Here is a 20,263-nt window from a genome sequence, read left to right on the forward strand (position 1 = left end):
GTGTGTGCGTGTGTGTGTGTGTTTGAGAGAGACATAAACACATATCAGATATCAGATGAAATAAAGGCTGGTTTTAGGCCCAGAAAGATTTAGTTTTATCATATTAAATGAAGTCTTTCTCTGTTTTTCAGGGCTGGACAGCACTAAAGACCCCTGTCTGAAGGTTCGCTGCCCTCCTCACAAAGTGTGTGTGAGCCACGACTTCCAGACGGCCATCTGCACCAATCACAAACCAGCACAGCACAGGTAAGACAGGTGTGGGTGCTGAGATGGAGGAAGGTAGAATGGTACAGACTGTTTAATCAACTAGAAAATAAACATTTGTCTAGTTTAAAGGTTATTCAGTTTGGCAACAGTTATATGCCTTACGGAGTGGTTGCTATGTAGTTGCTGAGGTTTTTTGGGTGGTTGCTAGGGCAAGGGTTTTAAATCTTTTAGATGCTACAAACCCCTAAATATGATAATTCTCATGTGAGGGACCTCATCCTAATATTAGGAAATATAAGGCAGCCACATATTTTCATGTATAAAGACCTAATTTATACAGTGAAAAACTAAAATTATACAAAAAAAACATAAATAAATGGAAAATATTTTGTATTGTATATATATATATATATATGTATGTATTGTTCTCACTATAGTACTTTGCTGTTAGATGCATTATTTTTTATTTAAATGTATTTATTTATTTTAATATTTTTTGCTACCACTTTACACCAAGTAGTGATAGTTACCATTCGTTAATGCACCGACTAACATTAACTAAAAACGAGCAATACATTTGTTACAATATTTATTAATCTTTGTTAAAGGTGCTCTAAGCGATGTCATGTGTTTTTTAGGCCAAAACATTTTTTGTCACATACAGCAAACATCTCCTCACTATCCGCTGGCTGCCTGTCCCCTGAACACACTGTAAAGAAACGCGATCTCTGTAGACAGCCCATGCTTCACAAACAGCACCAAAAACAAACTGCAGCGACCCGCTCCCCAAAACATAACAAACTGTTCCAGCCAATGACCGACAAGAAGGGTTTGGGGGAGGGGTTTGGGGGGTTAGTGTGCAGATGAGGAGGAGGGAGGGTCTAGCTAGCCTCCGTTTTGTTTGACAATAGTTCGAACGTCAACAAGAAGTGACGTCACCCAGGATCGCTTAGAGAACCTTTAATGCTACTGATACAAGATACAACTTTTGATTTTAATAATGTATTAGAAAATTAACTAAGTAGAATTGTTAGTTCATGGTAACTAATGTATTTAACTAATGTTATCAAATGAAACCTTATTGTAAAGTGTTACCATTTGTTATTATTAATTTTAATCAATAAATTTTTATTTTCTTTTATACAGTTTTTAGACTAATTTCCCCCTGCTGAACAGCTGTTTGGTGCAGTTGATGAATCTTTTACCAGAACAAACTAACTTAACTAGTCAAACTGGAAGCTCAAAGTGTTTCTCACTAGCCTAATTCTTGACCAATTATTCCATAACCATGATTACAAATGAGTTCTAAGCACTAGATAAATGAGCATGTGTCCTTGTGTTTAATCGGCCTCTGAGGTATTTACACTCGGGAAGCTGCTCCGCTTCTCCAGGGTCACATTAACATTCTATTGGTGTCTGTTGTGAGTCGTTGTCATAGTGACAGCGGAACATTGAGGGAATGTCATTCCGGCCTCTTGACTCCGCCCTCTTTATGTTTGGTCAAACAAATATGAATTGTGTAATGGCCATTAGAGCTGGTCCAAGAGTTTACGAAGCTAAATTACTAACGCCCTCTTACATATGCGAACACAAAGAGCATGCTGGCAAGGCAAATATCACATCTCCCTTAGAAATAACAACATGCTGATCCGATTAGAAAGCCAAGCACACTGCGAGCGGGTGATAATGCTTTCCCTAGGATTTATCGCTGCATTGGTCAATCTATCATTAATGACCAGCACATGAGGTGTAGCTTCCGCTTCTGATCATTAATTCACACCTTAAAACACTGCAGTACATAATGCATGAAGAGCACTGCTAGATTATGCACAACAAAATAACACGTTAATAAATCATAAGAAGACTCACATGGAATCTCCAAACTTTTCACTGTTTCTACACTAATTGTTGAGGAAAATCAGTTAAATGGATCTGGTACAAAGTGTTAAAAGGAGCTGATATTGGTAGTGTTAAAGCATTATCAAATTAACTGAAAAATAAACAAACTCTGCAGTTTCCATACAGGCCTCGGCTCTGGTCTAATATCTAGTGTGCTCCCTTGCAGTTTCTCCCATTCATAAGTAATAGGAGTGCACCTTCTTTGTATATCTATAGTCTTTGATTAACGGCACATAGTGAGACGAGGAGAGCTGAGTCTACTTCAACAGGTTCTGATAACGTTATGACTGTCTTAACTTATTTTCTTAATATTTCTCTTGTGGCCCATATGTGGTGAAAAAAAATGAAAAGAGAAGTATTTCGTGTTAAACAATTTGTTGTTTGAGTAAGTTTTAAGGAGTAAACTAATCTAACATCTTTTATTATCATCGCAGAACCTCGGTAATGCAGTGATGTGATTAATAATAAAAGTAGCCTTTAAAGTACCCCCCTAATGCTGGGCCTGACATGCACCATTATGCGTAACACGAGTTTTAACCATTAGTGATGAGATTTTAATTGAAGTGTATATGAAGAAGAGACTCATGCTGGTTGTATGAATAGACTGTATTTCTGCTGTAAGACTGATTTGAGAACAGATCCAACACAGCAGTGTAATTTCCACTTCCAAATACACTTCAATATAATGCAATGAAGTGTCAATTACAGATAATGTAATGCACAATAATGTGCTGTAATACACTCCATTATACAGTATCTCACTCCATTATCCAGCAGTTCAGTACGTAGACTTTAAAAGCGTCGGCTGAAGATGAGCACTTCATAGTGACCAGATACAAATTCTCCTCATGATCAGTCAATAATGTTTGTGAATTTGGCGGATGGGTTCAGAAGCACTGGGAGCGAGTTCAGCTTATTACACAGCTCTCTGGAGGACACGACTGTGATTGGTCACCGGGAGCATTCGGCCAATGTTTTTGTATAATGATGCTAAACTGTAGCCGCTTGGCCATTGTCCCCTTTAAATGATTTCCTAAATAGCTGTGCTAGTTTAAAATCATATCAATCCATACTCTCTTTCTCCTCACGTAATAAAATAATTTAAACTCAAATCAATATTTCATGTCCGCTTATTTGGTTTGTACGCAGTTGTGTAATAAGTGAGAAAATGTACAGTCAGCTGGTTATTAGCAGAACATAAACCCCTTCAAGATGACATGAGACAACTCTGGTTATCCTTTATATATAATGAATAAAATAGAAAAACAGAAAAGAAAGATTTGTAAAGAAATGTAATATTTTTATAAATTCAAGGATGCATTCAATTGATCAAAAGTGGCAGTAGACATATGTACATTATGTCACAAAAGATTTCTGTTTCAAATAAATGCTGTTCTTTTGAACTTTCTATTCATCAAAGTATCCTAAAAAAATATATATATCACGATTTGCACGGACGAGCTAAATCATTTCTACACTCGGTTCGAAGGACATAACACCACCGTCACGAGAAGTTCTCCCGGTTAGTTCTTTCACAGTCTCTTTAGCGGATGTAACCTGATCCTTCCATCAGGTGAATATCCACAGAGTCCAGACAGCATCCCGAGTCGCATACTCAAACCATTCGAGCACCAGTTAGTGGATGTTTTACAGACATTTTCAATCTCTTCCTCTTCTTATCTGTGGTGCCCACATGCTTCAAAACGTCCTTCATCGTGCCTGTACCCAAACTAAAATCACATGCTTAAATGACTGGCGGGCTATTGCTCTAACCCCTATTATTAGTAAATGCTTCAAAAGGCTGATCAGAAACTACATCTGTTCTGTGCTGCCTGCCAAACTGGACACACTGCAGTTTGCATACCGTGGCAATTGCTCTACTGATAATGTCATACATTACACACTGCTAGAAAACCTAAAGGAACACATATGTGAGAATGCTTTTGTAGACTACAGTTCAGCATTCAACACCATAGTGCCCTCCAAACTTGACAGCAAACTCTAGGCTCTGGGCCTGAACAGTTCTCGGTGCAGCTGGAAACTGAATTTCCTGTCAGGCAGATGCCAAGTAGTCAGAATGGGTAACAAGACCTCCTCCCCAAGGACCTCCTCCCCAATGACACACACAGCTCTAATACCATCTTCAAATTCGCTGACGATACGACTGTAGTAGGACTGATCACCGGCGACAATACAATGAGACGGCCTACAAGGGGGAGGTGAACGCCTCGACTCATTGGTGCCAGGAGAACAACCTCTCCCTCAATGTCAAAAGGACCAAAATGTTAGTAGTGGATTCCAGGATACAGGACACATCCCCATCACCATCAACAGCACACCAGTGGAGAGGTTCAGCCACTTCAAATTCCTTGGCATCCTCAACACCAAGGACATGGTTGCTGCACACAGAGGCAGTGGTGAAGAAGGATAGGACGGCTAGAAGATAGAAGAGGGTAGCCTTGATAGAAGATAGAAGGCTAAGGAAGTTTGGAATGAGCCCCCGCATCCTCAGCTTATTCTACACCTGCACCGTAGAGAGCATCCGGACAGCCCGTCACATTGTTGTCCACCCTCCAGAACATCTACACCAGGCTGTGTATGAGGAAAGTGTGGAGGATCATCTGTGACTCCAGCCACCCCAGCCTTGGACAGGCAGACGGTCCCGCACCAGCTGGCTAAGAGACCGTTTCTTCCCACAGGCCATTAGACTTCTGAACACTTAACTAATGGCCCCTCAATACCAAAAACCCCATAACCACCAACACAGCACTTCTCTGGACTAGACACATCATACACTTCTAACACTTCTACACATCTTAACTGTAAAAAAAAACATGCTATTATGTGTATACTTTATTTTGTACTGTATTGTGCATATTAAAATGTGTATATACTGTGTATATATTGTCATGTGACACCGAAGGCTGTGGTAATGATGCTGAAAATTCGGCTTTGCATCACAGGATTAAATTACATTTTAAAATATATTATTACAGAAAACAGTTCATTTAAATTGTAATACTATTTCCACAATATTATTTTAATCAAATAAATGAGGCTTTGGTGAGCATAAGAGCCTTCTTTTAAAAGGGTGGTAAAATGCCATTTTCACAAGATGTAAAATAAATCTCTGATGTCCCCAGAGTGTGTGTGAGAAGTTTTAGGACAAAATACCCCACAGATATTTTTATATAGCATGTTAAAGTTGTCACTTTTTGAGGCTTTGCAAAAACGCACCGTTTTGTGCCTGGCCCTTTAAATGCAAATGAGCTGCTGCAGAGGGCGGGGTTTCAAGAGCTCTTGTGTGTAGTGATGGGAAGTCCGGTTCTTTTCCGCGAACCGGTTCTTTCGGACAGTTCGTTTCAATGAACCGGTTCACCAGTTCTTTTACGTCATCACGTAATGACGTCAATTCTATCACCCCGGCGGATAAAAATACTTTAAATTAAAGGCATTTGTAATCATAACTCATGGTATAAATAATAGTACTCATTGTCATTATCATATTGGATAAGTTTCTTAAATTTACGTTTTGCAAACGAACCCAGCCTACAGGCGATGTGCAAACGCGGATGTTTTACATGTCTTAAAGATATAAAGTGCATAAATGGTCTTCATCATTCTATTTGTTATTAAATAAACTTACATTTTGCCGAATTCGGCCCCTCATTTAAGTCCTCGGTTCACCCGTGCTGCGTGCTCATGTATCAGCACAGCATCAGTTGGCCGAAATAAAGTTTTGTTTAGAGACGGTGTTATCACGCATGCACAGTATCTCCAGCTCATCGGTTCTCCGTATCGAACGTGTCCGAAAGAAACAGTTCTCGGTTCTGTACTGGTTTTAAGAACTGCAACAACCAGTTCTTGACTAGAGAACCGTCATAGGCCTGTGTGTGCTGAGCTGAGAACTGCTGAAACCTGAATACAGTCGACAAAACTAAAAAATCGATGCATGTCTCCTGTTTAATACGTTACGTTTTTAACACATTATAAACATTTACTAAGCAGTGCACCATTAAAACCTTGGCAAGAGTTTACATCAAAGATTTACTTTAAACTGCGTGTTCCCGGGGGCGGGGTTTATGTACATTCTAGGGTTGCTGATGTCACTAACCCAGGAGTAATGTTGTGTAGTCCCTACCAGCCGTTTGTTGTAGTCCTTTTCTTTAAAAGCAAATATCTTCCTTTGCTTTGAACTTTGAGCGTTGTAACTTTGATAATGTTGTTTATGCTCAAACAGCAACATTTCACACTAACTAAAGTTAGAAAAGTGAAATCATACTTTACCACCCCTTTAAAATCAAAACGGTATTGTAAAAGCTGACCACAAACAAACATACCCGTTTATCAAATCTCTGATATTGTCACTCATCTGTTAAAGTGCTTCTGTCACCTGTGAGACACAGACAGTGATCATGTTTGTTTATCTCCTTCAGATGATCAGACTTCACGCTTTATATGAGATATTGACATTTTGACTGTGAACAGGAGTGACATTATAGACGTCTTTTGTCATGTCGTGATATGTGTGTGATATCTGATCAGCCAGTGCTGTGTAAGATTTGATCTCCTCATAAAATCCGATTACCCTCAGATTCGACCGCTAGGTGTTTGTAATGTCTGTCAAATCTTGATTGGGCTGTTGGCACAAGACTGCAGATAATCAGAGCTAACTTAGCATGCTAGTTAGGGCTTGACACTTACTCTTTTCCCATGTAGCACATCATGTGCACCTATTTTAAAATATTTAGTAGCAAAATACAAAATCTAAAGGGATACAAGGACACATTTAATAGAGGGATAAAATTAAACATTTAAAAAAGGATTTAATGTATTAGAATGCAAAAAATACACTTTTTTAAATATTCCTTTATATTTCTATTTTAAATGTTTTTAAATATTTATTTTTCAAATTGTATTTAATAATATGTATGTGTGTGTGTGTGTGTGTGTGTGTGTGTGTGTGTGTGTGTGTGTGTGTGTGTGTGTGTGTGTGTGTGTGTGTGTGTGTGTGTGTGTGTGTGTGTGTGAGAGAGGGTATATATATATACACACACACACACATATATTAGATTGTGTAAACATAATCGGTTTATTATAGTTATAAACTGTAGATAAATGTTTAATTTGACCGTGTATTAAATAATTAAATGTGTCGTACTGTATATAATTACAAAAAAAAATTAATTGATGAATTTTCATGGCTTACATTACATAAATTATATAGAAATCCAAATCAGTTACTAAATAACACATTTTTCTACTGGAAAGTTTTCTGAGGATTGAATCTGTGTTCTGATATCAAAATAAACAAATATATGCCTTCATTTGTGACACTTCCCACTCATTCTCTCTCTTCCTTTCTTTAGTGTTAAACCCAGGAACGGAAATCTTCCCCATAAGCGTTGGATGGGAGCTATGAATCATGGGAAATGTAGGCCATGTCCTGTAGTTCACTCCGACTCAGTGTGTGGCTCGGATGGACACACATACTCCTCAAAGGTGAGATATTCATAGAAGAAGTTCTCAAATATGTTTTTAAGAATATCTGTTTCATGCCGACTTTAAGAAACGTTTTTTTTTTTGGAATACAAAATATTCTTAAATATATTTAAAGTTGGCATGAAATGGAAGTTGTGTGAGTCCCCTACTGTGACGTGTATTTGAGTGACTTCTACAACAAGGAAAAATATCCATTTTGATTTCATAATGTCTTTAAGTTAGAATATAAGAAGAAATCATTTATTTAAAATTTTATTCTTAAGAATGTTTTATGAATCCAGAGTTCAATCTGATCTCAGGAATTTAACCTGAACACCATCAGACGCAGGATCATTGTGTCCCAATGAGGAAAGAGTCACCTTTAAATTCCAATATCAGCGCGCAGCTCTCTCTCTCTCCTGGTGTAAATGATGCCGTGTTTGGTGATGGATGGTTAGGTGGATGAACTGTGTCCGCTGTTGATATTGGATTCTTGAGTCCTGCGCAATCTCCCCTTAAGAGCAGAGAGAAAAACCTGAACCTCCAGCCCAACCTGTGCCTCCCGTCTATGACCTCACTGCTTTAACCCCACCCACTCCATTTCCTTCCCTTCAGCCAGAATTAAATCAGATGTGAGAGATGGAGTGAGAGAGAGAGAGACTCAGTTTGAACAGATAGAGGAGAGGGTTTGGACAGATAGAGAAATGAACAGCATGACACGGAAAATATTTGGACTGCTCTTATTGGGCAGCTTCTGATATTTTCAGCTGGAGAATCACTAACACTATATAGATAAAGATTATCATAAATGAACACATCCATGGAAAAAAAAACTGTAATTCTTATTAGTGTAACAAGAAACAAAAGAATAATAAAACAATCTGAAACTAAACTGAAATAAAACCAGCATACAAAATAAGATTAAATACCAAAATTAAATATTTATGCACCATTAAAAATAGAAAACCATCATACAAAATAAAATAAACATTTTCAAGCTATGCTGTAATTACCCTGATGCAGACTTTTTTTTTTTTTTTTTGTTACTGTATTTAACTACATCTAGACAGATGAATAGATAGCTAGATTTAGAATACATTATACAGAGAAAGATTATAATAAACAAAAACATCCATGGACAGTAATTTTCATAAGAAAACCCAAAATTAAAACTTTATACATCATTGAAACAAACGGGAACTAGACAAATAGAAAACTAGCATATTAAATAAAATAAAAATAATAAAATCAAGCTATATACATATATTGCAGAGTTTTTTGTAGTGTTTTTATTTAACTACAAATAGATGAATGGACGAACGGACGGGCGGATATATAGTGTTGTCACGATGTGGGTTTGTGTCCTGTCATATTCTTTGGTTCCCTGTCTTGTCTATTAGTTATCCCAGGTGTTTCTGATTTCTCACGCCCCCTTGTTATCGTGTCTAGCTCGTTTGTCCCTGATTATTTAAGCCTTGTGTTTCAGCCTTGTCTTTGTGAGTTCTTGTTTAATGTTTAACGCTAGTGTTGGTTGTTCCTGTATCCTGTTCCTGAGTCTTGTATCCAGTCTAGTCTTTATAGTTTGTAGTCTGTCTGTTAAATAAAGCGTGTGCTGCACTTGGATCCAGCCTCTTCTCTGCTTCAACCGCACCACGTTACAAGTGTGTTGGTGGTGTTTCAGGAAGAGTAGATTCACACAATCCACTGAAAACTCACATGTAGTAAATAAAATGATTTGTAAATGTTCTGTTTGCATGTATTATAAGCTGAGTATGTCAAAAACAGACGTCAAGATTTTTCGCTGACAGATGTGATTCATTTATTCTCTGAATGCATTTGTGTTCATCTGAAGCACAGAATAGCCCTCTTTACTGAACAAAATACCTTTTCAGTGTTAAAATTAGATACAGGTCTTAAAGGAGTCATGAACTGCCAAATCAAATTGTCCTTGAGAGGTCAATATACTATGAGAGTTCATTGTACTATAAAAATATCCTGTAAGTTTCAGAACTCAAAACCTCCTCGTTAGTCCAAAAACAACTTTTTTTGAAACCTAGCTCAGAAATCGTCTTGTTTCGGATTCTGTCACATTATTACGTATTATTATAGTGCGAGGAAAGACCGCCTCTGCAGAAGATCAACACCTACTTCTACATCATTGCCTCTTTAGCTCCGCCTACCGGTTTGCCGAGACAGACACAAACACAGGATTACTTGAGCAACAAAACCACAGAGGATTGCAAGATGTTTTGAAGTACCAAGTTTCTAGGTTCCATCCTTGTGATCCTAAAAGTGTATCGGATGAACTTTATTTTTAACGAAGTTCCGATCAAATCATTAAGACACTGTTCGTTTGATCGCTTCATTTTACTGTGGATTCTTTTCTAAACAAGACACCATTCAGCGCAGGCTTTTCAGAGAGACTGAAAATAAAAGATCCAACAGTTATGTCTCAACACACAAGTGTGAGTGAAAGGGTTTTTACCATGTGCCACTATTGCTTTGTCTGTTACAGATCGTTTGATATGTACGGAGTATACTGTAGTGCAGCAGTCAAACTGTATAGCTGTGATGGCTTTGCTTCGACATTTATCAGGTTAATGCGCTGTATTATTGGATACGTAAGTAAGCACGTTGAGAACGCTGCTTTTGTTATTGTTTTGATCTAAGTCATTCGCTGTAATCCTGAATAAAAGCTTAATTGAGCGACATCTTCTGTTTTGTCATCAGTAAGACATTACAACACGTTTTATTATATTTAAAACACGACACTGCAAATGACAATGCATACGTTTTTCACTTTATCGAAAAGGATGAACTATGAATAGCCTATGAGAACGACAGTGGGACAAACAATGGTATATTCATTCATAATTCCATTTACATGTAACACCGTTTGTCATCCTTTGTAAATTATAACTGTGGTAACTCCAAGTACTTAAACTTTATTTGCCACAACCAATAATTATAAAGCATATGTGTAATACACATTGCTGGCAAATGTTTCAGCTATGTAACAAGATTAGAATTCAACATTAGAAGTTTTCAAAACAATTGCAAATTGAAATATGCAAAACTGTTACCCAATCATATCAGTTGGTGTATTACTTCCAAGTCTTGAATGTGGCTCAAACGGATTTAAAATTTAATTGGTAACACTTTACAACAAGGTTCATTAGTTAACTACATTAGTTTACATTAACTAGGAATGAACAACACTTCTTCAGCATTTGTTCATCTTTGTTAATGTTGATTTCAACATTTACTAATACTTTATTAAAATCTTGTTAACATTAGTTAATGCACTGTGAACTAACATGAACAAACATTGAACAGCTGGATTTGTATTAACTAACGTTAACAAAGATTAACAAAAAGAGTAACAAATGTATTGCTCATGGTTAGTTCATGTTAGTTAATACATAAACTAATGTTTAATAAATGAACCTTATTGTAAAGTGTTACAATTTAATTTTTTAATTTTTACTTTAATCTTTATAACATTATAAGTGGACCTCAGAGAACATTATAAATATAAATAAAATAAAAAAATAAAATAAAGCAGTTCATGACCCTGTCACATTTAGTTAGTATTAGTTTCATTTTAGTTTCCCGCCACTAATCAGTTGTCATGGACATTCATTTAGCTGTATTTAGTTATGTATGTAATGTAAGTTCCTCCTTGTATTCAGCTCTTGGTCTGATATTGTTCGTGTGTAGCACGCTGTTTCATAATATGAAACATGATATGATATTACCTTTGTTGTGTATTGCCCGAGTTTACTTTGTTTTAAAGGGGTCATATAATGCCATTTTTGTACAAGCTAGTATGATTCTTTAGGGTCTAAATTAAAAGTTTGTAATATACTTTAATTAAAAAATCTCATTAGTATTGTAAGAAAACACTTATTTTACCTGGTCAAAAACAGCTCTGTTTTCAGCACGCCGTTTCAGTGCATATGACTTTAAATGATAATGAGATTTGCTCACCCCGCCTCTCTGTTCTGTGCGTACACCATTTGTAACTCAATAACACAATAACCATAACGCGTTGTTCAGTATAAACGTGGGATTATGAATTATATTGAGAACATCATACATAGAAAACATGCCGTAATGTACCCTGAGTGTAAACCTTAGACGCATTCATTGTGAAGCGTGCAGCTAGCGATTTGCAAAGATTAATATAAATATAAAGTTTAAAAAAACGTTACACTCACTTCAGTTGTTCTAGAGGTTCAGCAGGAACACGAATAGCTGGTACTGATCCTTTTTTCATGAGCAGCTTCTTAGCAAATCCAGCTTTATACTGATCCTCGTTTATAAAGCAGTCTGGTGTGAGAAATGATTTGCGCAAACATGAGAGCATTGACGTTGCTCGTGGGGAATATTCCCTTCGAAAACAAACTCAGCCACTGCGTCTTCAGCGGTTCAGATTTAGGAACATTAAAATGACTGCTGTGTTCGTTATTACACCCAAGAACAGAACACCACAATCGCTTAGACGCCATTCTGCTCATAGACAGCGCTCCAGCATATCAACAATGACCGCGCCGGTCCGCGCAGACTATGATTGACAGCTCCCTCATGAGCGAGGGCGGGTCTGTGTTGAAACGCTGCTGTCAATCAACAATCGTGGGAGGGGCGTGCGAGCGTGTGACGTCACAGGCTCGAACGGCTCGATTTGAGACAGGGGAAAACATATAAGGAGATTAAAACAAAAATACTGGATGGATTTTTTTCATTATATGATGGTTGTGTACAGGCACTGCCAACACACATTTCAGTACAATCAACTTGTAAAAGTGCATGTACCATTATATGACCCCTTTAATAAACACGCTTCAGTTTGAATTGAAAATGTTACAGACCCATTTAAACTGTCAGAAAAGTTCTCATTATGGAATTATGAATATCAGCACAGCAGCAAATGTCCTTAACACACAAATACCCCTTTTCCACCAGCCGGTTCGGAGCCGGTGTCTACTCGCGAACCAGTTCTTTGTGTTTCGACAGCCAAAGAACCGGTTCTCGGCCAGGAAAATTGGTTCCAAAGCGGCACCAACTCTTTGCTGGACTAGAACCTATCTTTTACCACGTCATGCTTACGTCGGGGGCTGGGGGCGGGTTACTGTGAACAACAACACGACGGGAATGGGAAAGCTAAGACGTATGGCGACGTACACAGTGACGTAACGACGTCGTTCGCTGGGCTCTCTAGTCAGTGGAAAAACAAACAGGTTCTGAGAAGGTTCGCAAGTTGAACCAACTTTGAACCAGCACCAGTTCCGAACCAGTTCTTTTTTGGTGGAAACGAGGTAAGATTGAGCTTAAATATGGAAGCAGATGCTGACATAAGATTTAACAGAAGAAATAATGACAAGAATATTCTATTCCAAAAGCTTAAACTTTTAGCATTTCATGAGGGGTCGCATGCCTCAATATTAATCAGCAGGACTGTCTGCTATTTGTTTAATTGAGTCTGCTTTGAAAAATAATTAAGTATTACACTTAATAAACCGTTTTAGTCTTTTAGTCTAATCTTGACATCATCTTTAATTAAATCCCAAAGAATACTGCAGATTTTACACTGCCTCTGTGTGATTAGATCTGATGAACACAATCACCTCACTTCAAAGGAACTAAAATCATGTCATCATTTTTCTGGAAACACTCATGAGCGATAAAGCTCAACGGTCGGGTTAAATGTGATAATGTCTCTAACTTCACGACTCAGAATCCTCTCTGTTCTTCCACAGTGTAAACTTGAATTCCAGGCCTGCAGCTCTAGTAAGAGCATCTCTGTGAAGTGTGAAGGGCCGTGTCCCTGCCTGCCAGGACCGGAAGTCATCAAATCACACACAGAGAAGAACGGTGAGTCATTTCCTGTTTGTTAGGATGCTGAAAGGACCCGTGAACGGTCTGAACAGAGATTAAATCTGGAGAAATGAAGACAAGAGCTTGTTATACACTGCACATAGATCCAGTTTGTGTTTTAAATCCATTTACTAGAAATGATCCATTTGTTCTGACTCATGTCAATATATTCTGCATTTCTGCCTGGTTTCTATATATCAGAGATTCCCAAACTTTTTTGTCAGCCGAACCTCTTTGACTCATCCGACCAGGCAACGCTTTTCCAATCTTCTATTGTCTAATGTTGGTGAGCCCGTGTGAATCGCAGCCTCGGTTTGGTGTTGGTCTTCTGCTGCTGTAGCTCTTCTGCTTCAACCTTCAACATGGTGTGTGTTCAGAGATGCTCAGAGTGGTTTTTTGAGTCACTGTGGCCTTTATCAGCTGAACTAGTCTGGTCATTCTCCTCTGACCTCTGGCATCAACAAGGCATTTTCTCCCACAGAACTGCGGCTCACTGGATATTTTCTCTTTTTCACATCATTCTCTGTAAACCCTAGAGATGATTGTGTGTGAAAATCCCAGTAGATCAGAAGTTTCTGAAACACTCAGACAAGCCCGTCTGGCACCAACAACCATGTCATGTTCAAAGTCACTTAAATCAGCTTTCTTCCCCATTCTGATGCAGATCGTCTTGTCCATGTTAACATGCCTAAATGCATTTAGTTGCTGCAATGTTATTGGCTGATATACATTAACAAGCAGTTGAACAGGTGTACCTAATGAATAGGCCGGCAGGTATACACACATATATATATATATATATATATATATATATATATATATATACATACACTACCGTTCAAAAGTTTGGGGTCAGTGAGAATTTTATTTTTATTTTTTGTAGGAAAGAAATCAATACTTTTATTTATCAAGGAATAATTAATTTGATCGAAAGTGACAGTAACGACATTTATAATGTTACAAAAGTCTTTTGAACTTCCTATTCATCAAAGAATCCAAAAAAAAAAAAAAAAACTTTACAACTGACAGACCAACAACTGTTTCAACATTGATAATAATAATAAATGTTTCTTGAGCATCAAATCCTCATATTATACTGATTTGTGAAGGATCATTTGACACTGAAGACACTGACACTGGTGATGCTGAAAATTCAGCTTTGATCACAGGAATAAATTACACTTTACTATATATTCACACAGAAAACAGCTGATTTACACTGGAATAATATTTAATACTATAACTGATTTTTGTTGTATTTTTAATCAAATAAGCGCAGCCATGGTTAGCAGAAGAGAATTCTTTTAAAAGTATTTAAAATCGTACCGACCCCAAACTTTTGAACGGTAGTGTATATATAGGCTTAGGTTACTTTTTACTCTGACGACTTTTAAGTGCAAAAGCATTTTAGGACTGAATGATTTGGATGTTCATACTTGGGTTAACTCTTTAAAAGAACCAACTCAAGCCATAAAGTTTTAAAATCAGTTTTAAAAAAATCTTTCTTCTTGAGCTTTTCATATGCCATATCCACACTGTTTTCCAAAAATCTGTGCATGTGGTTTGGATTGGGTTTGTGAAAGTGGCATTTAGTTTGCTTTTGCTGTTTAGACTACAGAAAAATAAATGTATTTGAGCTGGACACGGCAAAACATTTTTGCTGCCTGTCTGAACAAACCGTAAGAGACACATTAAAAAGCCCAGAGAAAGAAAAACACTCAAGACACAAGAAGTTTTTTATTGTGTGTGTGTGTGTGTGTGTAAAAGTGAATAATGAATTTAGTGTTTTGGGGACATCACAGGAACAAGGTTTCTGGAGGAATTGAAACACAAAGAGAGATAGAGAGCGATGGAGGCACGATGGATGAGTTAATGTGACGTTCAGTTGTATTATTACCCAGAGGAAAGAAACATGTCAAATGAAATATTTTTAACATCTAAGGTTTTTCACATTAAATGAAGAAAACATTTGGATTTTTTTTCTTTACTCTCCAAGATGTTTCTCCTAAAAGAGACCAAATAAGTCACTCATTGTCAGAAATCAGGAATCTCAATATGAACTCATTTCTCATAAAATAATCTGAGCTGCTTTTCATTCATTTTATCACTCTATACTCATACTGATGAATACTTATTTGAACATCTGAGATTAATTAATCTTCATTTTAATGATCGCGATATTGATTCTTAAATCCCTAGATCGATCTTTTAGTTTAAGCATGAGAGCCGCTTATCTCTTCCTCTTTACTACTGCATGAAATAAGCTTGAATGTATGTTGAAAGATACCATACAAGCGATGGACCAATCACAACTCACTGCTCCAGCCAACCAATCAGAACACATTGTGCTCTTCGGAAGGAGGCGCTTCATAGAGACAGGAACTAAACGGGTGCGTTTCCCAAAAGCATAGTTGGTAATGATGATTCAATAACAAATAAATTTTTTTTACAATATAACAATAAATCAATATAATCAATAAATGCGTTATTTTAAGCACCAAGTTTCTATCAAAAGCTGATTTTGATCGCTATCGTAGACATCAGTGTTCATATTTGAACTTTAAACTTTTATCCAAGTACTTCTATGATAATTTTAAATATTGCATCGCAGAAATAATGATACTATGAGGTTGAAACGACTGTTTGTGAAGCTGTTTCATGACAAAACTCTCTCCGGGTCAGCGGCAGCGCCAACACAGCTTTGAATGTTGCGATATGATTTTGTCAAAGTTTAATAGACAGACAAATTGAAGTATCGCGTGGGTGTTTAAATCGAGATCACAGTCTTTTAAATATTGAGTTCACTCAACATTCTACTAAGCAATTACTTAGTAGATTCTATCACGTTACATATAATTTTAAGTAAAGACTGTTGAGTGAACTCAAATATTTAAGTACAAATAACAAAGGTTTTCTTGTTAATTTTAAGTAAAATTATTCCAAGTTAGATTTACTTAAAAAGTTGATGCAAAAATGGTGCATATATATTTTAAGTAAATCCAACACAATTTTTACCAGTGTAGTGTGGATACTTTACAAAGCGTCAGTTCTGGCAGGTCACGTTAGTCAAGCTCGCATCAGCTGACTCTCAGCTGATCCACGTCTACCTATAGGAATATGACTATCACTATCACTGTATACATATATAAGCTCCTTCAGTATTATCAGCAGCTATCGCGTTTCTCAGGAGCTCATTACCCTCCTCCATCCCCAGCTCCTCCTCTCGCCCTGTCAGCATTTGGCATTCTGATTCCCCTTGAATCAGAATTAATTCTCGAATAATGTTGTACTTTAAAATCTTGAATTAATGATATCTCCATACATTCATGTTGCTTCTGATCTGTTTTATCGCTGCTCTCCATGCTCTTATCCATGCTAGGCTGCACAGGGAGTTCTCGCCCACAACGGAACCATACCGCCAATCCAAACTGTATGCTAATTTGTTAATCTTATTTGACGATAGTGGTCATCAGGGGCGTAGCAGCCATTATAAAAGTGGGGGGGACAAAATGGTGTGGTGATGTGACCCAAAGGTCAGTCCTTCCAGAAAAATGCAGAGTTTTTTTGTGATTGTTGCGGGCAAAAATCCTTGATTATGCGGCGATGGAATATGCAGGATATTTGCAATTTTATGTGATGAAATTGCGGGAACTTGCAAAAACTGCGGTTTGATGAAAAAGAGAGAAAAAGTGATTCCCCAACACCCTGTTCTCACTAGGCTACTACTAATGTAAAGAGCTATTTCTTATTACTTCCTATGATAAGCAAACATACTACATCACAGAAAGTGCTGGAATATTTAATCTTGTTTTATTTCAGACCTTAATAAACGCATGGCTCAAACTTACAAAACATTGATGAGTCAAACAAGTTCTGTAGCTTTACAAAAGGAATATGCTACAACTTCTGTAAAAATTAATAAATAAAATATGAAAAAATGTTTCCTGTTTTACAGCTTTTTTTCATTTTTTTTTTTCAATGATGTTCATGTCGAGTAATTATGTCACTTCATAACGTTCCCATGGCAACCGGGGGAAACGGCTGCTCTCGTGTGAAGCAAACGCAACATTTTTCAACTTTCTGCTAAGATATGTGACTTTTTTTTTTGCAACAAAAATGCGGGGATTATGAAATCATACAAGCCCCGCATATTTTGCGTGGAAATCGGCAATTTTATACGGCAAAAGTGCAGCGTATTTGAAAAAATGCCCCCGCATAAATATGCGGACTTTGGCTGATTATTGAATCATGCGATCGCATAATCGCGTTTTTCTGGAGGGACTGAAAGGTGATGTTCATAATAATAAATTCTAGATGGAATAGCAATTGGCATTTTACAGCACCCTAGTGCCAATTTTGGGAACATGCCATGATAGTTTACAGCAACCTATTTTTGTGAAATCATACTCGAAATAAAAAAATATTGCAGGACTTGGGACTTTCAGACAACTGTGGACATATATACTTTATTTTTTATGAAATAAAGATATTTTATGATATTTACAATATTTCAGTTAAACTACACTTGAACAATAACTTTCATCTTACTTCTTAACAGTTGGACCAAAAAAAAGTGTTCAATGAGTACAGAACAGATTACATCTAGCCTACAGTAATTTTATACAACAGACATTTTATAAAAATATATCAATAAAACCTAAATCAATGTATTCGGTATTGGACATCAATTTAACATTGACATGTTGAATTTACATTGAATTTTGGTCATCCGACGTCGCAACCAAAATTTAACCAAATATCAACGTCTTATGACGTTGTGTGCCTGCTGGGAATAATCTGTTAGGTCTCATTTAACAGACGCTTTTATCCAAAGCAACAAGTAGGAGAGCATTTAACACACACTCGGCACAATCCGGCGCGACGTGACGAGGCCATACGGGTTCTGTTGTCTTACACGTCTTACAGCGTTACAGTAGGTTAAATCATAACAAGGAAACTTTACGTGTGATTCATGTCATCGCGACATACTGTAACAGTGTGTGTTTGAAAAAAATGATGTAGTCCTCTGCTTTTTTTCTGGGGTGCATTAGACGGCCAAACAGCAAAGCGACTAAACAAACACGAAAATTCGCAAGAGCAACAAAAGATTTGAAGCTCATGGCAGACGCGCCCAATAGATGCTTCGCGCTGTGATTGGCTGAATGTTAGCTCACTCAAGTCTAAGTAACAAATCAGAGAACACGGGCGGAAATATTGGCGCTGAGTAAAAAAAAATGCGGGGGACAGAATCACCTGTTTCTAAAAGTGGGGGGGACGTGTCCCCCCCGTCCCCCCCGGTTGCTACGCCCCTGGTGGTCATGACAGAACTAATGTTTTATTTCGTTTTTTATTTTTAAAGACAGCTTACCTGACAGTTCTCGCTGTCTTCACCACATGCCGATACGAAATGGCTGCATCTTCGCTTATTGGCTTAATAGAATATTTGCATATCACGCAGCTCACAAATACCTCAAATTGTATGTTAGGTTTACTTAATTTTAACCAAGTTGTAATGCTAGTTGATGTTACAAGCGTTTTTTCATTTACCTTACGCATACACTTATGTTCACCTTTTAATTAAAATTTTTGCGTTACATACACTAGAAAATATTAGGTAGAGCTTGAAATGCTATGAATAAATAAATATTTGAGTTTAATCTATTTATCTTTATAAGTATTGGATGTTGAGCCAACGAATCACTTTATCGAATTGATGTAAGAGCTTGTGAATCGGAATCAGATTGAATCTGTCAATAGTAGGGGTGGAACGGTACATGTATTCGTATCGAACCGAAACGGTACGGGCGTCACGGTTCGGTGCACGAATTTACACGGAGAATACACGGTATAAAAATAAATAAAACTCGCGTGCAAATTAATTAATGTAATGCGGAACTACCGTTAGATACGCGGGTTCTTTGGGGACGACATAATCTGTACCATCGGCTTAGCTCTGAACGTGCGTTCACTTCAAACGTTGGCTTTATACGCGCGTCCTATTCGCTTTGGGCTAGCGTCGAACTAGACGCGAATTTGACGCTCTATTCGTGTTTGGTGTGACCGCATAATGAAGGCTGCGATGTCAAGATTGCAATGCTGGACTGTGTCTGTGTGTGCGCGCGCGCGCGCGCGAGAGAGAGGCGAGATCGAACTGTGTGTGTGTGTGTGTGTGTGTGTGTGAGACAGAGAGAGAGAGGCGCGCGCGACCGAACAGTGGAAACATAAAAAAAAACATACTCCGTAATTTTGTTCATTCAGATCATTAAACCTGCAAAGTGTTTAGCCTAGCCTACTTATATTTGTGTACACTCGCAATAAAACACAACATTGTTTTTTTGTCATTATGTAAACTCTTGTCAAACTGTAACCTACAACTGTCACTCAACCAAAATCACACACACACACACACACACACACACACACACACACACACACACTGTTTTAAAAGAAAAACATATTTATCCGACTCCATTTCAAAACAGTCTGTGGGTCCCATCTTTTGGACATTCGTCATATTGCATTGGTTTCCATTTCTTGTCCTCGGAGCACTAATCTTACACATTCTACATTGATTAAAAAAGAAAATCGAATGTGTTTTTAATGGTAGTATTATTTGAACAGAAATCAATTATTTATAATTCAGATGAGAATAATGTTACATCGTTAATTAATAATGTTAATTAAAATTAAGGAAAACAAATATATTGATCTGAAATATAGCAAATTAATTTTAAATTAATTCAGGTACAATTACCAAACATATCGCAAGGTCTTTTTGTCTTTTCATTAAAATAATTAA

General features: G+C 37.3%; 1 protein-coding gene across 1 annotated transcript in view; it reads left to right on the forward strand.

Moving 5' to 3' along the window:
- spock1 (SPARC (osteonectin), cwcv and kazal like domains proteoglycan 1) overlaps positions 1-20,263 on the forward strand; it is a 212,839-nt gene that overhangs the window by 156,231 nt on the left and 36,345 nt on the right. Inside the window, exons 4-6 of the mRNA XM_056252612.1 lie at positions 132-246; positions 7,476-7,608; positions 13,347-13,461. Of these exons, the coding sequence (XP_056108587.1) occupies positions 132-246; positions 7,476-7,608; positions 13,347-13,461 (363 nt within the window). The remainder of the gene's footprint in view (positions 1-131; positions 247-7,475; positions 7,609-13,346; positions 13,462-20,263) is intronic.

This window comes from Rhinichthys klamathensis, unplaced genomic scaffold (assembly GCF_029890125.1).
Source record: "Rhinichthys klamathensis goyatoka isolate OS25496 unplaced genomic scaffold, OSU_Roscu_1.1 h1tg000097l_1, whole genome shotgun sequence".
In the NCBI taxonomy this organism is placed as follows: Eukaryota; Metazoa; Chordata; class Actinopteri; order Cypriniformes; family Leuciscidae; genus Rhinichthys; species Rhinichthys klamathensis.